The 20,245-nt window shown below is 33.0% G+C and overlaps 2 protein-coding genes and 2 long non-coding RNA genes across 5 annotated transcripts; 3 read left to right on the top strand and 1 right to left on the bottom strand.

Moving 5' to 3' along the window:
- Positions 1-5,873: 5,873 nt before the first annotated feature.
- Positions 5,874-6,798, top strand: LOC128192257 (ATP-dependent DNA helicase Q1-like). The gene is made up of 2 exons (XM_052864814.1): positions 5,874-6,267; positions 6,605-6,798. Exons 1-2 carry the CDS (start codon positions 5,874-5,876, stop codon positions 6,796-6,798), a joined length of 588 nt encoding a protein of 195 aa, XP_052720774.1.
- Positions 6,799-8,219: 1,421 nt separating this feature from the next.
- LOC128187972 (uncharacterized) lies at positions 8,220-11,056 on the top strand. 2 transcript variants are annotated; one of them, XR_008244111.1, is made up of 9 exons: positions 8,220-8,333; positions 8,468-8,542; positions 8,668-8,874; positions 9,035-9,142; positions 9,256-9,426; positions 9,532-9,617; positions 9,839-9,908; positions 10,057-10,780; positions 10,915-11,056. It is a non-coding gene; the product is annotated as an uncharacterized LOC128187972 (long non-coding RNA). The 2 variants fall into 2 exon arrangements; XR_008244112.1 differs by having other exon boundaries at positions 8,665-8,874.
- A 167-nt stretch (positions 11,057-11,223) lies between these two features.
- LOC128187979 (uncharacterized) lies at positions 11,224-12,937 on the top strand. The gene is made up of 3 exons (XR_008244116.1): positions 11,224-11,375; positions 11,630-11,687; positions 12,531-12,937. It is a non-coding gene; the product is annotated as an uncharacterized LOC128187979 (long non-coding RNA).
- Positions 12,938-15,032: 2,095 nt separating this feature from the next.
- Positions 15,033-19,418, bottom strand: LOC128192246 (uncharacterized). Its single transcript, XM_052864805.1, has 5 exons — positions 19,199-19,418; positions 17,058-17,339; positions 16,045-16,214; positions 15,361-15,477; positions 15,033-15,245 (listed from the first exon to the last, which is right to left on the bottom strand). The coding sequence occupies exons 1-5, from the start codon at positions 19,416-19,418 to the stop codon at positions 15,033-15,035; spliced, it is 1,002 nt and encodes a 333-aa protein (XP_052720765.1).
- Between the last annotated feature and the right edge of the window lie 827 nt (positions 19,419-20,245).

The following is a 20,245-nucleotide window of genomic DNA, read 5'->3' as shown; positions in this document are numbered from 1 at the left end:
AATAGTAAAAATGTATTAAATCTAAGAAAATCTTCTTCTCTACTCCCATATATATTTGTTAAAAACTAAATGCATGGTTATGATGTCCATGAAGCCCTCTACCTTAATTGTGAAATTCATGACCCCTCGGTCAGGGGTTCAGGCTCTAGGGTGTGGCCAATATGGCCATATAGTAAAAATGTATTAAACTTAGAAAATCTTCTTCTCTACTCTCATATATATTTGTTAAAAACTAAATTCATGATTATGATGCTCATGAGGCCCTATATCAAAATTGTGAAATTCATGACCCCTGGGTCAGGGGTTCAGGCTATAGGGTGGGGCTAATATGGCCAAATAGTAAAAATGTATTAAATCTAAGAAAATCATCTTCTCTACGCCCTTATATATTTGTTAAAAACTGAATGCATGGTTATGATGTCCATGAAGCCCTCTACCTTAATTGTGAAATTCATGACCCCTCGGTCAGGGGTTCAGGCTCTAGGATGGGGCCTATATTGCCAAATAGTAAAGACGTATTAAATCTTAGAAAATCTTCTACTCTACTCCCATATATATTTGTTAAAAACTAAATGCATGGTTATGATGTCCATGAAGACCTCTACCAAAATTGTGAAATTCATGACCCCTTTGTTAGGAGTTCAGGCTCTAGGGTGTGGCCAATCTGGCCAAATAGTAAAAATGTTTTAAATCTTAAAAAATCTTCTTCTCTACTTCCACAGATGTGGGCAAAAAACTGATTACATGGTTATGATATCCACAACCTCCTTTACCTAAATTGTGAAATTCATGGCCCCTGGGTCAGGGGTTCAGGACATGAAGGGGGGAGGGGGGGCAATATGGCAATATAGTATTAATGCATATGTTTAAAAATCTTCTTCTCTTTTCTCGCACATCTGTATAAAAAAAACTGACTAATAATTATGTTTACCAGGAAGTCCTCTACTGAAATTTTAATTTTCATGTCCCCTGAGGTATGGGGTATGGGTTTTGACTCTAAGGCAGGGCCAAAATGGATGTATAGATGTTAATGCACATAATGTTAAAAAATTATCTTCTTTACCCCCACACACCTGAAAGGAAAACTGAATTCATGATTTTGTAGACCAGATCTTTTAGTTTTTCACAAAAATTATAGGTTTCACAGTTCTTTTTGAAATGTGGTCGTCATTACAAATTTATAATTTTTCTACTCCAGTATGAAACCTTATTAATTAGATGCATTTATGAGACTCCATGACAAGTTTGTGTATGGGATTTATGCTACTCAGGTGACCGTTAAGGCCAATTGGCCTCTTGTTTAAACAAATTATCCTTTTATGACATATTTTGAATCTAATTTATACATTAATTACACAGCATTATCAAAAACAAACATTTTAAAAAAACCAGACCCTCTATATATATTTTATACAAGAAGGTTGCTAACTTTGTCTGCCAGCCGACAGGTACTGCCGAAGACTATTTGTTGAAATGTACTGTTAAACTATATTTACCAGTAAAAACGGTGACCTTATGTCGTAGCCCGATAATTCTCTTCACTGAATATCTGCATGCCATGCCCGTGTGAATACATTTAATGGGGTAAATTAGGACATTTTTACCGACAAGTTACAAGTTTTGAACCGATCCATCTGGAATCAACGGAAGTGAGGGTTTATAGCAAGGAAAATAACTACGCTCATAAACAGAGAAGTTCCGAGTGTTCACGAGAACAATGAAAAGGTAAGATATTTACGAAATTGCATGGTAAACTCGAAAAAAGTACAATTCATTAGAAGTATGAATTCTAATCAAGCTGTGAAGAACTGAAAACTTTTTTAACGTCTTGGGTACTGAAAAATCTAAAAGAAGGCACTCATACTAAGTGTTTTACAATGGAAGATATTTAAGAGAGAATAAAAAAATAATGTTACAAGTTATCTTCCTTGCGATAAACCCTTACTTTCGTTGATTCTAGATGGACGAAGTTAGCAACCTTCATATATATATATATATATATATATATATATATATATATATATATATATATATATATATATATATATATATATATATATATAAATATATATATATATATATATATATGGTCTGATTTTTAAAAAAAATGTTTAAATTATGTAATTTTGGGCAATGCATTAATAAATCAGATTAGAAATATGTCATAAAAGGATAATTTAATCTTTAAAAGAGAGTATAGTCCCGGGGGTCATTATACTAGTGGTAGGGGGTGAAAGGGGTCAATCCTGTACTCAAGCACCTGTGATTATTGCCCATATACGTTTGTACGTTAGCTAAAAGAAACAGTCAATTTGAAATCATATCCTATGGGAATTTGAGTCTGACATCATCATGATTTTTTCATGCAGTCCGTGAATTTTCTTGGGTCGCTGTAGATTTCGACCAATCGATAAACCATCTTTGCTAGCCAAGAGTTTTCGGTCCACTTTGCTCCCCATAAACCCTTGACGGATTTCATTACGAAAACTCGGTGATGTGGTGGCGCTATCTAGCGAGCAACTTGTGTTGCGCCCCTTGCATATTTACATTTTAATCGAATTAAACAACGGATTATATACACATCATGGCATTAATACAACTTAAAAACATGTTGACTAAATAATATCGGAACATAATTAACGATGCTATTAAATACGAATTAAGTTATAACCTAGGGAAAGCATGGGATGTTTTATTCATTGTGTTTTGTAAGGACCTGTACCGGGAGTGAAAAAGTCGCCGATTTATATGAAAGCTGTCATGTCATAAACCCAGGTATCGTTGTCGTGAATATTGCGGACGAAAGAAATTAAATAAAACGTAGCTCATCGAACCTTTAAAAGCAATAACCATATGCAGGAGCGTATATATACTAACGGGATAGGCAACTTCTACATTCCCCATGTTTACTTCCCATGCTATCACGCGAGCCTTGACAGGTTTGTAGAACAATGTTCAATCCCAGTAAAATATATAGGTTTTTAAAGCGATCTCGTTAGACTATCGTTGGGGAGGCACTGTACTCGAGAACTTGTGTCTCAACTTGTTAAAAGCACCAAATGTTTTACCAAAGATTACACGTGTTTTCTTTCAAAGTTTATATTTACAAGCACTGCGATTTGATCAGCTTCTTGCAGCTGCAGCCAATCATAAAAAGGAGCTTGTCACCGAGTTTTTTCGTAATGAAATTCGCCAAGGGTTTATGGGGAGCAAAGTGGACCGAAAACCCTTGGCTAGCGAAGATGTAGATAAACGGGACGTGTAGATTTCAGTCTGGCTGTTTCTACAATGTATAGAGCTATGACTTAACTATACGTTTCCGTAGGAAATAGAGGGAAACATACTCGTAGATGTAAACATATCCAAATTAATTTACCGTGTAGCTAATTTTTATTTGATTTCAACATATATATTTAAAATGTTGCCACAATAATAAACTTGTCAGTGAAACAAAGAAGTTCAGTCTTTTTTTATGTCACGGAGATGGTCGTCATTTCTTTTGAATCAGACATATCTGATATTAATTACAAGATTCACAAAGACATGTAAAACTATTGACAAGTTTATTCACAGTATTTCACGAAAATAGTCATATAACATTATTAATCACCTTATTGTCTACGGACTTTTCCGTTTTTCCCTGATTACGATAAAGAGCACACGGCGGTTGTGACCGGTCAGCAGAGGATGCTCACTCCTCCTGGGCACCTGATCCTACTTCTATCTTTTAGAGGTCCGTGTTGCTCTGCTTTGAATTTGTATTTAGTTTTATGGAATTTTGAGATGGTTGACAGTTTGTTATTGTCATTTTTCATTATATGTTTAATCTATGGTCACTGTAAAAATAAAAACAAACCCCCAAATCTCTAATTCTCTCTACTTACTCTACCCTCTTCCATTAAAAATCTTAATTTCATTATATATATATTTATATTAATTCTACGGCCCCGATTGATGATTTTCAAAAATCATTCCTCTCTCTTATATTTAATATAATTGTCCTCCGTTTATGATAACTATAACTGTAAACTAAAACTACAAAAACTGCCACTAAAAGAATACACTATTTTAAAAAAAAAACACTTAACTACTTAAACAGTAAATATATACACCTCACAAATGAACGATAACATTTTCTACACACCATTTTCAATTTAGATCCAAGTACTACTAATAAAAGTTTACTATTTAACATAAAAATCTAATTTAAAAAAATTAAACAATAAAACATCAATTATACAATATTTTAACTGTTCATATGACTAGTAACAATTTTAAGGGTCATTGTAAGAAAAAAAAGTCCACAAATAATAATCCAATGAATCTGAACGCTTGAATGTCCAAAATCACTAACACAGATTTTCTGTTTAGAAGAAACGACACCGATTCATTTTCAAGTGTTGACTTAAAGCATACTTTTTTCCAAAATATCTTCCACAGGTTGTCACAAGGTATTGATGGTGGTATGTGGCAACGCACTTTGAACAAAATTTTCAAAGTTCGTTAAATTTTGGACCAAGTTGACCCACTTTGAAAAAAAAATTCAAAGTGCGTTATGAAGGTACATCAACATTTTTAGTATCCACACTGTTAATGCACTTTGAAAAAATATTTTTATATCACAAATTCTGGAACTGAATTTGTAATCTGTTGATAGTATGATGATTTGTAAACACTCGTGAATCTAATTTACCGTATTTAGTACGGGGGTTTGGGGATGGGGGTTAACCAAAGACACAGGTCAAATTCCAGTGCATCATTTAATTGATTACAAGATGAAGGTCCCTTGTCATTCATTTTTCCTTCCAAAACATGTTATATTAAGCAACTTTGGAAAAACATTTCAGATCGGAAAAAGAAATATGCTCTGTATAAAAACATACAGTGTTATTGAAAAAAATGAGCTGGCCAAACAATAATTTTTCCATTGGTATGTTAAAGAATCGATGTGTTTTAACAGTAACCCTCTTTTCGTATTCTAATCAAATAAATAACTTCAATATAATAATATCAACATTAACGAACTTTAAATTATTATAAACTTAAAGATAAACATTAGGATGTGGGTTAATTTTCTCGCACTGATCTTCTAAAAGATCATATTGTTTTGGATAAACAGAACTAAGGTATCCTTTTTCACACCATATTTGTAATAAGCCATTTGAAATATATTATACATTGATCTCCATTATTCATATCTATAAATCATATTTGTCGGGCATAGCTTATTATACTAGATAAGAAGTAAATTTGCTGCATACTCAAAAAAGGAAAATGCAGTTGCTAAACTATGAAGTTTATGTCATATTTGGATAATTCCAACTCCCGAATTTTTCTTTCTACATAAATTGTCTATATTGTCTTATCAGAAAAGAAAATATGTAATATCTTCCTCATTACCGAGTCATCTCTTGGGATCTTATTATGTAGAAATATAAAATGAACACAAAATAGAATTCAACACAGAATATACCGTATTCTTTGAACAATTTTACAATTATCCGCAATCAAATTCAAACAAAGTAAACAGACTTGTAAAATAAAATGATAAAGTAATGGATATATCAGTAAAAATCAATAAAAATAACAGTGCTAGTTTGATTTGAACACTCGCTCCGTATACATTTGTTTCTATGATTTCTCCACTCCCAGCGCTACACCGCGAAAGGACCTAAACAAAGACCTTTAAATTGCAGTACGTTTTTATAGGTATTTAAACCTACCTGTAGACGTTTGATAATCTCTAAACCTGAATAAAGAAAATTACATTTTGACATAGAGTGGGTCTTTGTATCAAATTATTTTTATGTGAAAAAAAGGTAGACCTTTTCGCGTTCTTTCGTCATTGATTCCTCAGAAAATGGACTAACTCTATGCAAAAAATACATGGAGTTAATACTCACTCCCAATCGCAACTTCATGGGCCTTTCCGGCAGAGCTCGGAAAAATTGGGAATTGACTTTGATTTGAAAGAAAAACAGATAGAGATTTTAAAAGCCTTATATACTGGCAAAGACTGTGTCGGTATTCTACCAACTGGTTATTGCAAAAGCCTTATTTGTCAACATTTGCCATATTTTCTGCAGAGAAAATTCGGTTCGTCCCAACCAAAGCTTGTTTCGACCGTTTGTCCGTTAAATTCGTTGATGGAGGACCAGTGCATGGCACTAAGGAAAAAGGGGTTAAGAGTTTGTATGTTAAATACAGAGGGGACGAAGGGATTGTCGTACAAACTTGACAATTCTTCCTCTGATGATGAAGACGAAGGTATGATAAGAATTTATGGCATAACGTTACTAATACTATGGAGTTTTTCATTGTGTGTATCACTTTGCTTCGTAACTATATGTATAGTATATAATTGTTCTATGAAATAGAGCATATGTTTTGGCATGTTATGAATCAGATTTAGCTCTGATTTATATCTTTTTTATTAAGACTTTTTGCCAGTTTGTAGTATAATAATATACATTTTATCATTATGTGCTCATGCCTTACAAACACAATAATTATGGATATAGGGTTTTAATTTTTAGTATTATAGTATATCAACTGTATATTCTATGAAATTGCATTCAATCATATTATTTATTTGCATGAGAAGGTGATGATAAGGAGGTTGTTCCCAAGTTTGTTCAATTACCAGCAATTCAGGATGGGAATGTTGACCTTTTATACTCACACCCAGAGGCCCTCTTCACAGGAAAGGCTATGTCAAAGATGTTAAGGTCGGACAAATATCAGAAACGCTCAGGTGCTATTGTTGTGGATGAGGTCCACATTGTAAAACAGTGGTAAGTAATGTCAGTTTGTTTGAAAAAATGTAATACATTGTTACAAACAGCATATTGTTCCCCTAAATATATGATATTCTATGTAACTGCATTTGACCTAGAATATTGATACTCATCAATGAACCGTATTATTCATCGATGTAAAGTGACTGAAGCTGAAAGGTTTTGGGTTCAATTCCCAATCCAGTAGACAGAAAACAGGATAGCTCAATGACAGAGCAGTCAACTACAGTACTTTATATAGTCATAAAATTAATCAATTTATCTACAGTTTTTAAATAACTCATGTCAATACACACTTACTTCTCAATTTCACAGTATATTAATATAAAACACATATTTCAGGGGAGATAACTTCAGAACCACTTTCAAAAAGCTTGGAGAGCTAACATGCTTGTTTCCTGGGACAAGCCATTTAGCTTTATCAGCTTCTTTGTACTCCCCCAAATATTAAATGCAGTGACAAAATATTGCAGTATGACAATCCAGCAGTCATCAAAGTAAACCCTGACAGACCAAACATATATTAAGAGGTCAAGAAACGTCTACCCAACAACCGCAAACATGAGAAGTGGGATGAAATTTTTGCACCTCTGGCATCACAACTATAGTTGGAACTGAATGCATTTCCTCTTACAATTGTGTATATGGAAAGTCTGGAAGCTCTTGGATATGCATATCAGTACTTTTCAAACACCCTCAAGGAAAAACGGTATATCCCAGTTGATGAACAGTTCCCAGAAAATAGAATATTTGCCCAATTTCATACTGATTATACTCCAGAAATGAAACACTACATTGTAATGGAGCTGCGTAAACCTTGTCCAAAAATCAGAGTTATACTGGCTATCGTTGCCCTTGGAATGGGATTGGATGCGCCAAGTATTTCTCGTGTAATCCACTGCAGACCACCAACAACCCTGGAAAACTACCTGCAGGAGTTTGGAAGAGCTGGCAGAAATGGACAGAAAGCATCAGCTTTGTTGTATTATAACAATAGTGACATTGCCTCTAACAGAAAAGGGATTTCTCAAGCAATGGTAGATTATTGTAAAAACTCTGCTGCTTGTTTTCGGCTACTTATTGTAAACCACTTTGGATATGAAAATGTTGTGTTCTCTGGTTCTCCATTGGATTGTTGCAGTCATTGTGCCAGTTGGAATGATGAATTGATAAAATAAAGAAGACTTTAAGGTCTTGCACTAAATCAGTTTTTGATGACGCAGTACACACAAAAAATACACTTCGTAGAACGTATTTCCGGGAACGGTTGTTTTTGTCGGGGACGAATTGTATAGGTACAGCTCTTTTAAAAAAAAGGAAGAAAACTATTGAAAGAGATCTTAATCTTTTAAACTTTTTGAAAGGGAGATATTGATTACGAAAAAAAGAACAAAGTTACACTGAGAGCAACAAGATGGCAATGAAATATGGACACGCCCACGGAGTCGGCAAACAGAAATGTGTGTTTACTAACTTTAGGTGACATTACGGATGGACAGCTTGAGAATATAAGTAAAGAACATTGTTATAGCAGAGGTATGATGTGTATATAAAATAAGTTTGAAATTTTAAATAATTATCGGCACAAAGAACATTGTATTAGTTTATTATAACATTTGATACATTCAGAGAAAACCATGAAATTTACATTTTGCTAAAATTCTATCTAGGTCTAAAACGTAAATACTTGGAACTACATGATGATGTAGATGGTCAACAAGAACATAATCAGTCTTTGTCACCAGGTAAATTAACTACTTTTGAATGCATCATGATTTTTGCAATTACTGAGTATTATGATAGACACAAAAATGAATTAAATGGCCAACTGAAACTCGATCTGACTGAATATTGATTTATATCATAGCAGATGATTGCTTTGATGACAACTATGATGTATGTCAATCAGAGATTGAAAGCGAAAAAGATGAGGATGAGGAAGAAGAGGAGGGGGCTCTTGGAGGTCGCAGGATTGCAGAGTTGAGTGTTTTGGCTGCAAAATTAAATGAAGGCTGCAGTAATTGCTCTACAGAGCTAAAACTTTCATCCTGCGTTGGAGAAATCAGATATGGCCCAGGTATCTAAGACATTAATTAGTTTTCCTCCTATTTATAATTATCTGAATAGATGACAATATATCATTTAATTTAAAATATATCAATCTTTAAAATTATAAGAGAGGGTAGATAAGTTACAGTTTCAAATACACAAGTTGTTGAACATTTCTTTTATTATAGGCAGCCTCCTCAAAATTCATTGCAATAATTGCAATGAAATTAATAATGTACCTACTGGCAAGAGACATGGTCAAATTACATTGGATATTAATACAAAATTGGGTGCAGGTATTATATTAACTCTATTGATTGATAGATAATTGTTAAATTATAAAACATGAAAGAAAATTAATAATGGATTTCTAATATCAAATCTTGAAAAAAAAATATTTTCATTGCAGCTGTGGTATTTTGTGGACTTTGAGAAATGACCGTTAACAATTTCCTTGCTGCTTTGAATATTCTCACTGTAACTTCTGTAACTTATAAGAGACAAGAGAGGAGGTTGGCAGTATTTTTGAAGCTGTTGCAAATGAGACTTGTAACGAAGCCGTTGCCGAGGAGAAAAAAAGGTTCAGTAGAAATGGTTTTTTGCTGATTTATTTCAACATATGATATTTTTTCAGTGACTTGATGGGTTAAAGATTATTTATAAATTGATACAAATTTCAACATAGATCACAAGATGCCGAAAATTTTTCCGTGTCCTTTGATGCTGGATGGCAGACCAGAGGTAGCTGTCGAAACTATGCAAGTTTGTCAGGTAACATCCATCATTCATTTTTTATATTTTGCATAATTATTCAAGCATCCCAATGCTATATAAAACCTAACAGTATAGCAGTTTTTGTATTTAAAACAAAGTAGTTCTCTTAAGGGGAGATAATTAACAGTCTTGTAAGTAGGAAATACATGTACATGTATACTGTTGGACTTACTGGTATTGAAATATAGCAATAAGACAAAGTGTTGTTGCTTTTTAAGGGCATGCGAGTATGATTGGAGAGAAGACAGGAAAAATTCTTTCATATGCTGTTCGGTGCAAGAAATGCAGGTAGGGCTTTTAGTGTGCTTTCTTCTCTTCTCTTCTCCATCTCTCTCTCTCTCTCTCTCTCTCTCTCTCTCTCTCTCTCTCTCTCTCTTGAATTTAGATGTAATCAGATAAAAACATGTACTGATAAATTGATTTCTTAAAAATACAGATTCTGTGATAAAGCACCAGTATCAGCAGAAGTGAATAAACATGATTGTAGAAGAAATTGGGAAAAATCCTCAAAGGCAATGGAACCAGATATGGCTTTAGAAATGTTGCATGACTAAAAAGCGCGTGACTTCCATGTAAAACATCTTATAATGGATAATGACTCAACAACCTTAGCCAAGGCAAAAATGTCTTTTGATCCAAATATTCAAATAATTTCGGATTTTAATCATACAAATAAAAATCTGGCAAGTAAACTCTATGACATCAAGAAGGAGAAAAAGTATCCTCTTCTAGGTCCAAAATCCATTCAACATTTACTAAAATGTTTTTCATATGCTGTGAAATCCAACGAAGACGCAGACACTTTAAAGAGAAATTTAGACTCTATTCCTCTCCATGTATTTGGAAACCACAAGAAATGTGAAAAAAAGTGGTGTAAATATCTAAAGGACCCAGACAATTATAAACCCATAAATTTACCATATGGAAAATATCTTTCTGGAGTGGATTTACTCTAAGATTTACAGCATCTGTTCAGTGATTTAGCTAAAAGTGCAAGTAAACTTTCCAATATTGCAAGCACTCAGGCAAATGAAAACTTCAACATAATAGTGGCCTGCAAAAATCCCAAAGCATTATATTACAGTGGATATGAAAGCACATCCTTTAGAGTAGCAGCTGCTGTTGCACATAAGAATATTAGACATCTGACAATTGGAAAGGTATATCAGATGTTACATAGAATAATTACTATAGTGTATATCATTATAACAGCTAGTTACAGAAATGTATGCATGTAATATGTATATGAAATGTAATTATTGCTTTCTGTATATTTAATTTTATTTTTCATCAGGTTTACGATACTTTGATGCTCTCGCCAGGGATGCACACAAATGTACATGAAATGAGGGTTTCTCGAAAGAGAGAAAAAGAAAAATTGCGACAAAGCACTGTTGAGTGCAAGAGACGAAGACATGAACTAAAGAAATTGTAATCAAGCCAAGTAAGTTGAATTGTTTTTATTTTTTCTTGTTAAGTGTAAAGATTTAATTTCTTTTTACAATCAATTAACATTGTTATATTTCAAACGATCAATTAGCAATGTCAAATTAACTCACATTGTAAAATTTTATCAATAGATATCACCTTCAGAAATAAAAAAAGGAACAACCTATGAATCAGGTGTTAGATTGTCTTGTGCTGATGCTGTAATAGAAGAAATCCTAGATTGCACCCCTGCTTCCAAACCTGTTTCAGTGCCTACCCATACAGATTCAAACCTCCTTTATTTTGACTTGGAAACAACTGGACTAGGTTTGAACAATCATTTGTTTTAACACTGGAAATGACTTTTCATGAATGAATCATGCAGACATATTTTACTGATTATTATTATATGTTCATTGCATTAAAATAATATATGTATTTTATTGTTATTGGGCACTTACAGTAAAACAAAATTTTATCAGCACATGTGAACAGTTTGCTTTAAGTAACATTGCTTTTTATACATTATTTATAAAGTAAGCATAGCTTGTATACTACATTGTAATTAATTTATTTCATAGGTACATCAGCAGAAATAACACAGCTTGCTTGCATATTTGAAGAAGAAACCTTTAATAGGTATGTTCTTCCCAAATCCCCCATTTCTGCCAAAGCAACCGCAGTTACAGGTCTCCATGTTGCCAGTGGACAATTGTTTTACCAACAAACAAAAGTGAACTCATTTGACATTCAGACTTGTTTGACAGAGTTTAATATATGGCTGAAAAATTTTCCAAGTCCTATCCTAGTTTGTCATAACGGAAAGGTATTTGATTCTGTAATTCTAATGAGATCTGTTATGCAGTATCAAGAGAGTGGACTAAAATCAACAATAGCTGGATTTGTTGACAGTCTTCATGTATTTAGAGAAATATTGCCAGAATAACACTCCTATAAACTACAGACACTGGTACAAGATACTATGGGACTGGCTTTCAATGCTTATTCAGCATTGTAGGATGTTAAGGCCTTACAATCTTTGGTTCTACATCATAAAGTTTCATATCAAATTATGCTGAAGCACAGTTTTGGTGTAGACTTTATTATTTCTTCCATTGAGAGCAAGAGTAAAACTAATGAATTGATTGCTACACTAGCTCCCCTCTCTTCATGCATATCTCCCTACATGCTTAAAAAAATTGCCTTGTCTGGACAGTCTAATGACCATCTTAGACTTGCTATTGAAAGGGGTGGTGCTGATGGTTTAAAGATGGTTTTAGGAGAAAAGACTGAGCAGGGCAATGTTAGGGTAACAAAAAACAAAACTGTAGTTGGAAAAATTTATGATCACTTTTGCTAAACTTATTTTGATAGTTTAGGCTTGTTCTGAACATTGATTTTAATAATATATGTAGAATTTATTAATGTATACATATTTTTTAATTTGTTTCATAAAATTTTAGATGTATTATCCAATTGCAGATTTTAACATGTTTAGTGACATCGTTGCGGAAAAACACACTATTTGTAAGTATGTCGATCATGTTGGTTTGAAAAGCTTGTGTTTCCATAGCGTATCAACTCGATGTTCATCATGTAAGTATTATGTATGGTGTACTGTTTGTGTTCTTTGTGTCTGTGTCTGTAGTACATGTAGTTGCATGCAAGCTTTTTAAATATAAAATATATATCAGAACATCGTCGGCACTTTATACAGAATATAAGTATTATTATAATTCCTATTTTTCTTTTGTATTGTCCTTTTTTCTGTTGTATTGTCCATTGCATGCATTTGTGTGTAAATTTATGAGGTTTCTTTTAGAATAAAATTTTCTTTAATAATTTATTAACTCATATTATTGATCCTTCATTGTACAATAGTTTGCAAAGAGTACTTGCTGAAATATGTAAGTTAATTTCTTTTAATGTGTGAAGGCTATATATATATATATATATATATATATATATATATATATATATATATATATATATATATATATATATATATATAGTTTTCTTTTCTATTTTCTATTACAATCAAAAGGTTTAATTTCTAAATTCAATTACCAGTAATTTTCAGTCATATACTTTTGATTTATATTCTTATAATTAAACAAAAAATGCAGCAAATTTACATCATTTCAAACAAAGTATTGAAAATAGTATGTTTTAGACATGAAAAAGTCCCATGGTGATTCAGTCCGTAGAATTAGGAAAGATAACTCTTACAAGTGGATCTTTCATACCATATTATTTTTTGAAAAATTATTTCAATTATTTGTAACATTTTTCATTCAATTTTTTATATTGTATTTATTTTGTTACACTTCTTTACTATTTTTAACAAAATTTCTAAATTATTTAAGAAGATATGAACATTGATTGTTTTGAGGAAAAACACAAATAATTTTAATAAAAATATATTTGAATGATATGAGGTGTTGTATTTTTTTTAAAGTGTCATAGGAAATGATCTATCTTTTGAAACAATTACTTCTATTTTATTGACTATGTACTGGACATATTTTTTAAAATGAAAATCACAAAAAACATAAAAAAATTATTTTAAAATACTGAAGATATTACTATCATCACATGGATATTTGATATCTGTCTAACTATTGGTACTGTAATGAAAAATGAAATAAAATTTTGGCGTAGTGATGTACCTTTAATTGGGATGGGAAAAAATGTATTCAAGACTTTAGGTGTTCACATATTAACAGTCTGTAGTACAATTTAGTTTCAAACAATCAAAGAACTTTTTGGATACGGTTGAATAAATCCCCCCCCCCCTTTATAACCAATCTTTGAATAATATCAAAAACATATCTTGATTATGCGAAAAAAATATCCAAAATATCCAATATTTTTCACAAATCACCAATGTTTAAAATCATATCTAAATCACCACATAATTTGTTATGATACTATTTATATTAGCATTATTTCATAATTTTATATTAAAGGATATTAAAAACCTCTGTTTGTATTTTTGGTGACAAAAAATTCTTGGTATGTATGTATAGTCTTGAATTATTTCCGAATTGTCCATTTTATATATTTTAACTAACAATTAAAAATTATGTCAGTCTCTGAAAAAAGGCATCAGATCTATTCTTCATCAGAACTACTGCTCTCCTCTTCATAGGGAAGATCACTGGCTAGCCTGTCAGCTGTGTACATGATATGTTGAGAAAACTTTTGCTTGTCAAAGCTGAATGGTGTCTTCTTGATGTTAGAGAAGACCTTCAAACGTCTGTTTTTCTTCTTAATCCAAGGTTTCCATATCTGTAATTTTTGTAAAAGACACTGAATGTCACCATCCCTGGAACTTGTTTTATGGGTTGTTTTTACTGTATTTTCATTTACCATGCAGTCAAAGTTTTTCACAATTGTATCAATGGTTGGTGCTGCTTTTGTGACTACGATTATATATTTCTCCGTTTTGTTTGCACCAAGTCCTTTTATCAAGTCTTTTAGAGATTTTACTTGATTCTCTTTGTGAAGGTCTGCTGCTTTGTTTTTTCCAGCTCCTCCAAAATGGTTCACAAAAGAAGCAGCTCTGACCCTAAGGGCCAAATCTGGTGGCAAAATTATCTCAGTTTTCAAGATATAGTCCACACATTCTGTTAAGTACTTAGATAGATACGAATGTGGGTAAAAGAAAGGGATCATAGATTTTAGCACAATGTTTGTTCTGTAAATGTCACCCTCCTTGATTGAATCTTTTATCTGAATAACAACAAAGTACCACTGCATGAATTGAAAGACATAATTGTGAAGATCATCTTTGACTTCTGGGGATGTTATATCCTGTATGAAAAGAGGCTCACTCATTGTTGGATAATACACTTCTTTATAGTGACAGATTCATTTCATTGCTGAAACTATTGTGTGATAAGTACAAACAATTTTGAATCTGGAGATGATCATTCATCAATTAACATGCATTATCAATTCACAGTGAACAACTGCTGGTACCTATAATTTGAAAGGTTCAAAGATTGAACTGACAATATCATCCATAATTTCTGAAAAAAAAACTTTTTCCTTTGATGGTTGGTGCAGCATTTTCACATTTTCAGGTAAGAGCGGATGACTTGGCTTACTGTTCAAGTCCTCCATTTGAAATTTTTCCATGACAAAGGAGAGGAAGTATGCCTGACCACAAGTTATGATAAAGTCTTCATGTGCCTATAGTGTAGAATTGTTTGATATAATTAATATTATATTTAAGATACCGGAATTTAAAGAGGACCACATTTTTTCAAATATGCACTTAAAGTATGCTATGTGGTATGTTGTTGACCTTGAACCTTTGCTTTACATGACCATTCACATTGTTGCGTTCTATGAGGATTCGCAGTTTTCCCAATGTTCCTGCATCTTTGACATTTGTTACCTTTAGGAGGATTTTGCACATTTTCTGAGATAAAAACAGAAATAAGTACTTTAATCATCATGTAGGGTGGCTTTTCACAATGAGGCAGTATGCATACTTACCAAACTGAATTGTTACACACACTCTAGTACATCTATAATCATATTATTATGTTGAGGTATTTAAGTCACTGGTCTCTGTCCGTTGTCTTGCATTGTCAACTATTTGTTTTCACAGTTATAATCTAAGTTATTATGAAAATTCCATTCTCTTCTTAAATTGTGAAATTAATTGCGCAATGAGACTGGAGTTTATATGCTTTCTATTCATTTTTTGTGAGGGAGGGAGTTTGACAAAAATAATCATAAAGTGACATGTATTTTTTAGGGTTATTTTATTGGGGAGGTGTCCTCAAAAACTTGCTCTCCCTTTTATGAATTGATGTTTACATACATTAACTAATAAAAGCTGGAGTTTCAGATTAGGGTTTAAGACTCCAAATGAAGCTTAAAATGGAAATATTAGACTCTCTAACAAGTCAATCTTGGGCTTTGGTACTCAGGTGGCCTGTGGGCCTCTTGTTCAAATAAGAGGTGCATAAAGTGTATTAACCTCCAAAAAATCTTGCAAAATGTGAAACAACTCAGTTACAACCGGGTAAAGATGTTCAAATCGTTGTTGCCTTGTGTGTGCACTTGCTCTCAAGCACTTTGCCCCCTGCAGTCTTACTCTAGTAAGCTGATCCCCTCCAATAGGAATAGCAATGTAATCAAGCTCATCACCTGTAATTATTTTATAAAATCAAAGCACTAACTAAATCAGGCTTAAACTCATCATACTTTATGTTCATGACAATTTTAAATTGAAAAAAACTTGGACATTGCTCTGCTCATTTTGCTTTAATCTGACATAAATGGATAGGAGAATTAATGATGGACCAGACCAGGATTCGAACCCGGTTCCCCTGAATCTCTTGTCAGGTGCTCTACCAACTGAGCTATCTTGTCTGACCGTCACTTTACTCCCCATTAAATGACCTTTGCCCTTTAAAATGCTCTTCCCTGGTAGGGGTTAACCTGTCAGTTCCAGGCACCAAATGTAACCGGATGTTAAAAACAATGATGGACCAGATCGAACTTCAAACCCAAGCCCCCTAAAACTCTAGTCACTGGTGCTCTGCCAACTGAGCCATCTGGTGCCGGTATTCGAACCGGTCAGATTGACTCAGTACAAATTTTAAGCCCCACCTTCCAATTAATCCCCCTTTTTAATTATTCATCTTTTAAAAGCTTTTACTCATATTAAGTGTTTGAATTAAACCTTTTCTTGACTCAGTAAGTTTGGAAAAACTTCTCATTAATTGATGTAATATATTATTTTTAAGATATGCAAAAAGATTTTCTGATGCTGATGATTCATGTACATATATAAGTATATATTGGCAATTGATTTTGATTCATTCATATCTAAACTGTCACTCTGTAATATATGAATTGTAATTGATTAACCACTTGAATCTTAAAATTTCTACTGTAGCTTGATCTAAAATGTTTGCAACATATTTATTCTGTATTACATTAATTATTTTGTATGAGGATTGTGTTTAAATTAGCTTTCCATAATACCTCGTCCAGCTTTTGTGTACCATCGGTTTACCATTTCCGTGTACTCGTCCAGTATTTTTAAGCACCAACCATAGGACGTTTCATTGCTCAGAGACACTGGCAAGAGATGAATGTTTGATTTCTTACTCATCACATGGGAGAGGTTATGTGGGATGTTCTTTGGTAAGCAGTGCCTCATCCACCGAAATTCACTCATATGATGTTGTATGTCTCTTCCTAACAAAATCTTAAGGCTTTCCTTATAAGCAGATATTTCATCATCGTTAGGAAGGAAATTCTGAGCTGTATAAGTAGGAATAAGGTTTGCCTTTTTGGACTCATTACCGACATTTATTCTATAATTACAAAGTCGGATGCAAAAAAATGAAGGTCTTTGTCTCTGTTGGTGAGGCGCAAATCATTTGTTGTCACTCTTATATCTAGATTGTCCCCATTTAATTTCCCATCTAAGCCACTTGCTATGTCGTGAATGATTTGCATTTCACAAACTTTTCCAAAATCCTCTATTATGTTTCTTTTTGATTCTGGTGAAACTATTATGTGAGCAAGGTTTAATCTTGATAGAAGCTACAATGAAAATGTAAGATCTTGATTGAAGCTACAATGAAAATGTAAGATGGCAAGGATAAAAAAAAGATGTAACTAATAATATTGTATAATCCACATTGCATCTATCATGCAAATTGCTTATCATAGGAAAAAAAACCAAGATTGTAGAATGGTGTTGAGGTAGAAATAAACATGTTAAATGACAGGTATGTAATCATGTTATAAATTACAATTTGAGGGCTGGAAGTAGGTTTCTAATGACGGAGTGTGAATTTGATATATTACTGGTAATTTGTGACATAAAATGATTTGAGGTTGATAGCATATTCATTCCTGTACTTTGTCTTTGAATATGAGAATCCTGAAAGATGATTCACTGCTATACATGTACTTATATCCTTAGATTATTTTATATGGAATAAATAAATAAAGACATCATAAGTAAAGTAATGATGATACGGTTGCCGTGTAAATAATGCAGCATGCTTCATGGTTTATATACTATTACCTCATTGTCAGCATGAAATCTTATTGCAAGGGCTGTGTACATTCTCTGCATAGCAGATGCTTTGTTATTTCTTGCATGCAGGAACATGGCATACATGGTAACAATTGAACAGACTTGTCGTTGAGTGGTCCCTTCGCTGCCAAGTCCGCATACCAAAACACCAAGCAGATATGGACATTTTTCTTTAATCTCGAGAAGAATATTGTCAAATACATGGGGGTCCATCAAACTCAATGGATCTCTATTGAATAGAACACTGCTGCCATATTTGGAGACAAGAAAAAGTTCAGAGTTTATGGTTTTTAAAGTAAAGCTTTGGTCACTTTGAGAATCTTTCAAAATGTTATTTAACTCTGCTGTATTCCTCTCTTCTTGTGAGTAGCTATGCTCAGAAGTGTTAGGATGGCAATCTGTGACAATATTTAATCAAAATCAATGTCACTGCCATAAGAAATGCATGTATATAAAGGTACTATATTACATGTATGCATGAGCAAATAAAAAACATATTTATTTGAAGTAGCAGTTAAGCTTTTCAAAAAACAATAAATTGAGTTTTCAAGATGCAGTTGTAACTTATTTCATTTTGCTATTAAGCCTAATTCAAAATTTGTTATCTACTCATACATGTACATGTACCTCACATATATATAACACATGCATTCATTTCTCTAAATATTTATGCCAATGATGGTATTTGAACCCAAATGGAGAGTGTGCACTCATTAATTACACCACATCAGTCTTTACAATGAGAAATTACAACATGGTTAATATAGAGCATACATGACAATATCTTCATCCGGGACTCTTTTGATAATGTGATGAATTTATGAGAGGTAATTAACATATGTGAGAACTTTATTCGAACTGTTTTAAGCTTCCATTGACCTTACGGAAAACATTCCAATAGTCTGTTTTACTATAACTGTGGTACTGCTCTTGCAGAATTATTTAGTTTGGTGTTGAAGATCAAATAACATACTATATCCTCTACAAAGTTAACATAATCTCTACATAATCTGATAATACCTGGTGAAGGGCATTTTAATGCATAGAGACAATTTGAAAATGTAGTAAATACCTTGAGTTGCTCTACGAGCAGAATAAGAATGTTCGTCCTCTGTCGAAAACTCGATTTTCTTTCGTGACTTCGTGCGAGTGACCTTTTCCTCAGATTCTGGTTTAGAAATCTTGAGCTTTTCCACGGATCTAATAATGTTGTCTGCCGCACATCTTTTAGTCCTGGCACCAGTCCCACTTTTGTCACTTTCTTTGATGACATAGGAGAACGTCTCCTTCATAGCAATTACCTCCTGGCACACACGATGTACAAACAAAAAAACTGCCAACTAGGTATTTCTACATTCAAGTCATTTTCAATAGATTGTATGTAACCATTTTGCACTGATTTTGGATTATCTAGTCTAAAAAGACTCTTTTGGGTAGATAAACCTAGCAAACATTGCTTTTTTATGTCAGTGACTTTTAGGGGCGTTATTACCATGGGCGCCGCCATTTTCCTTCCGCCATGACACTTTTCTACCTAATACATTCAAGGTGTTTTTCCGAGCTCTGCCGGAAAGGCCCGAGAAGTTGCGATTGTACTCACTCCAATCTCGAACACTTTAATTTCTCCCAGTTTTGTCCATTTTTGGGTTAATATAGCGTATAACTATATGTGCCGGTGTAACGTAGAATAAATACCGGGCATTTTTCGACGCAGAACCAAGATGCACGGTTTCTGGTTTATTTTTTTTAACCTAGTAGTTTCTATCGCACACCTGGTTTACATATAAACACAAAAAACGTGTGCGCTCTGGAATTTCTCTCTCGCTGTAATTAACTGTTTGCATAGAATTTGTATTTTGAATTCAATCTGGGGGAATGAGCCGAGGCAAATGCCCACGACCCTCTCATACGTCTTATACGAATTTATAAACGTACGAGTTTAATAGGCATTTAAACGAAGACAGAATTGTCCTAATGAAAATGTCCAAAACTGCGAGAGATGAGTAATAGACATTTGGAAGACGTAAGTGCGTTGAAATTTTGTAGTATTTAAATATACTTATATAATTTAAAACTGGCAAATTTGTAATGACAATAACTGACTCATTTAAAGAGTTTA

This window comes from Crassostrea angulata, chromosome 1 (assembly GCF_025612915.1).
Source record: "Crassostrea angulata isolate pt1a10 chromosome 1, ASM2561291v2, whole genome shotgun sequence".
NCBI lineage: Eukaryota > Metazoa > Mollusca > Bivalvia > Ostreida > Ostreidae > Magallana > Magallana angulata.
Note: the sequence above shows the minus strand (reverse complement) of the source record. Positions and strands in the feature narration are given on the sequence as shown.

What these genes read in the sequence shown, in the direction of transcription:
- LOC128192246 (XM_052864805.1), bottom strand. Translation starts at nt 19,418, where the DNA reads ATGAAGGAGACGTTCTCCTATGTCATCAAAGAAAGTGACAAAAGTGGG. An exon ending in TTTTGCAAGATTTTTTGGAG is followed by an intron (nt 15,478 to 16,044) that starts GTTAATACACTT and finishes TTTTTATCTCAG; the next exon opens with AAAATGTGCAAAATCCTCCT. An exon ending in ATGTAAAGCAAAGGTTCAAG is followed by an intron (nt 15,246 to 15,360) that starts GTCAACAACATA and finishes TCTACACTATAG; the next exon opens with GCACATGAAGACTTTATCAT.
- LOC128192257 (XM_052864814.1), top strand. Translation starts at nt 5,874, where the DNA reads ATGCAAAAAATACATGGAGTTAATACTCACTCCCAATCGCAACTTCAT. An exon ending in CTCTGATGATGAAGACGAAG is followed by an intron (nt 6,268 to 6,604) that starts GTATGATAAGAA and finishes TTGCATGAGAAG; the next exon opens with GTGATGATAAGGAGGTTGTT.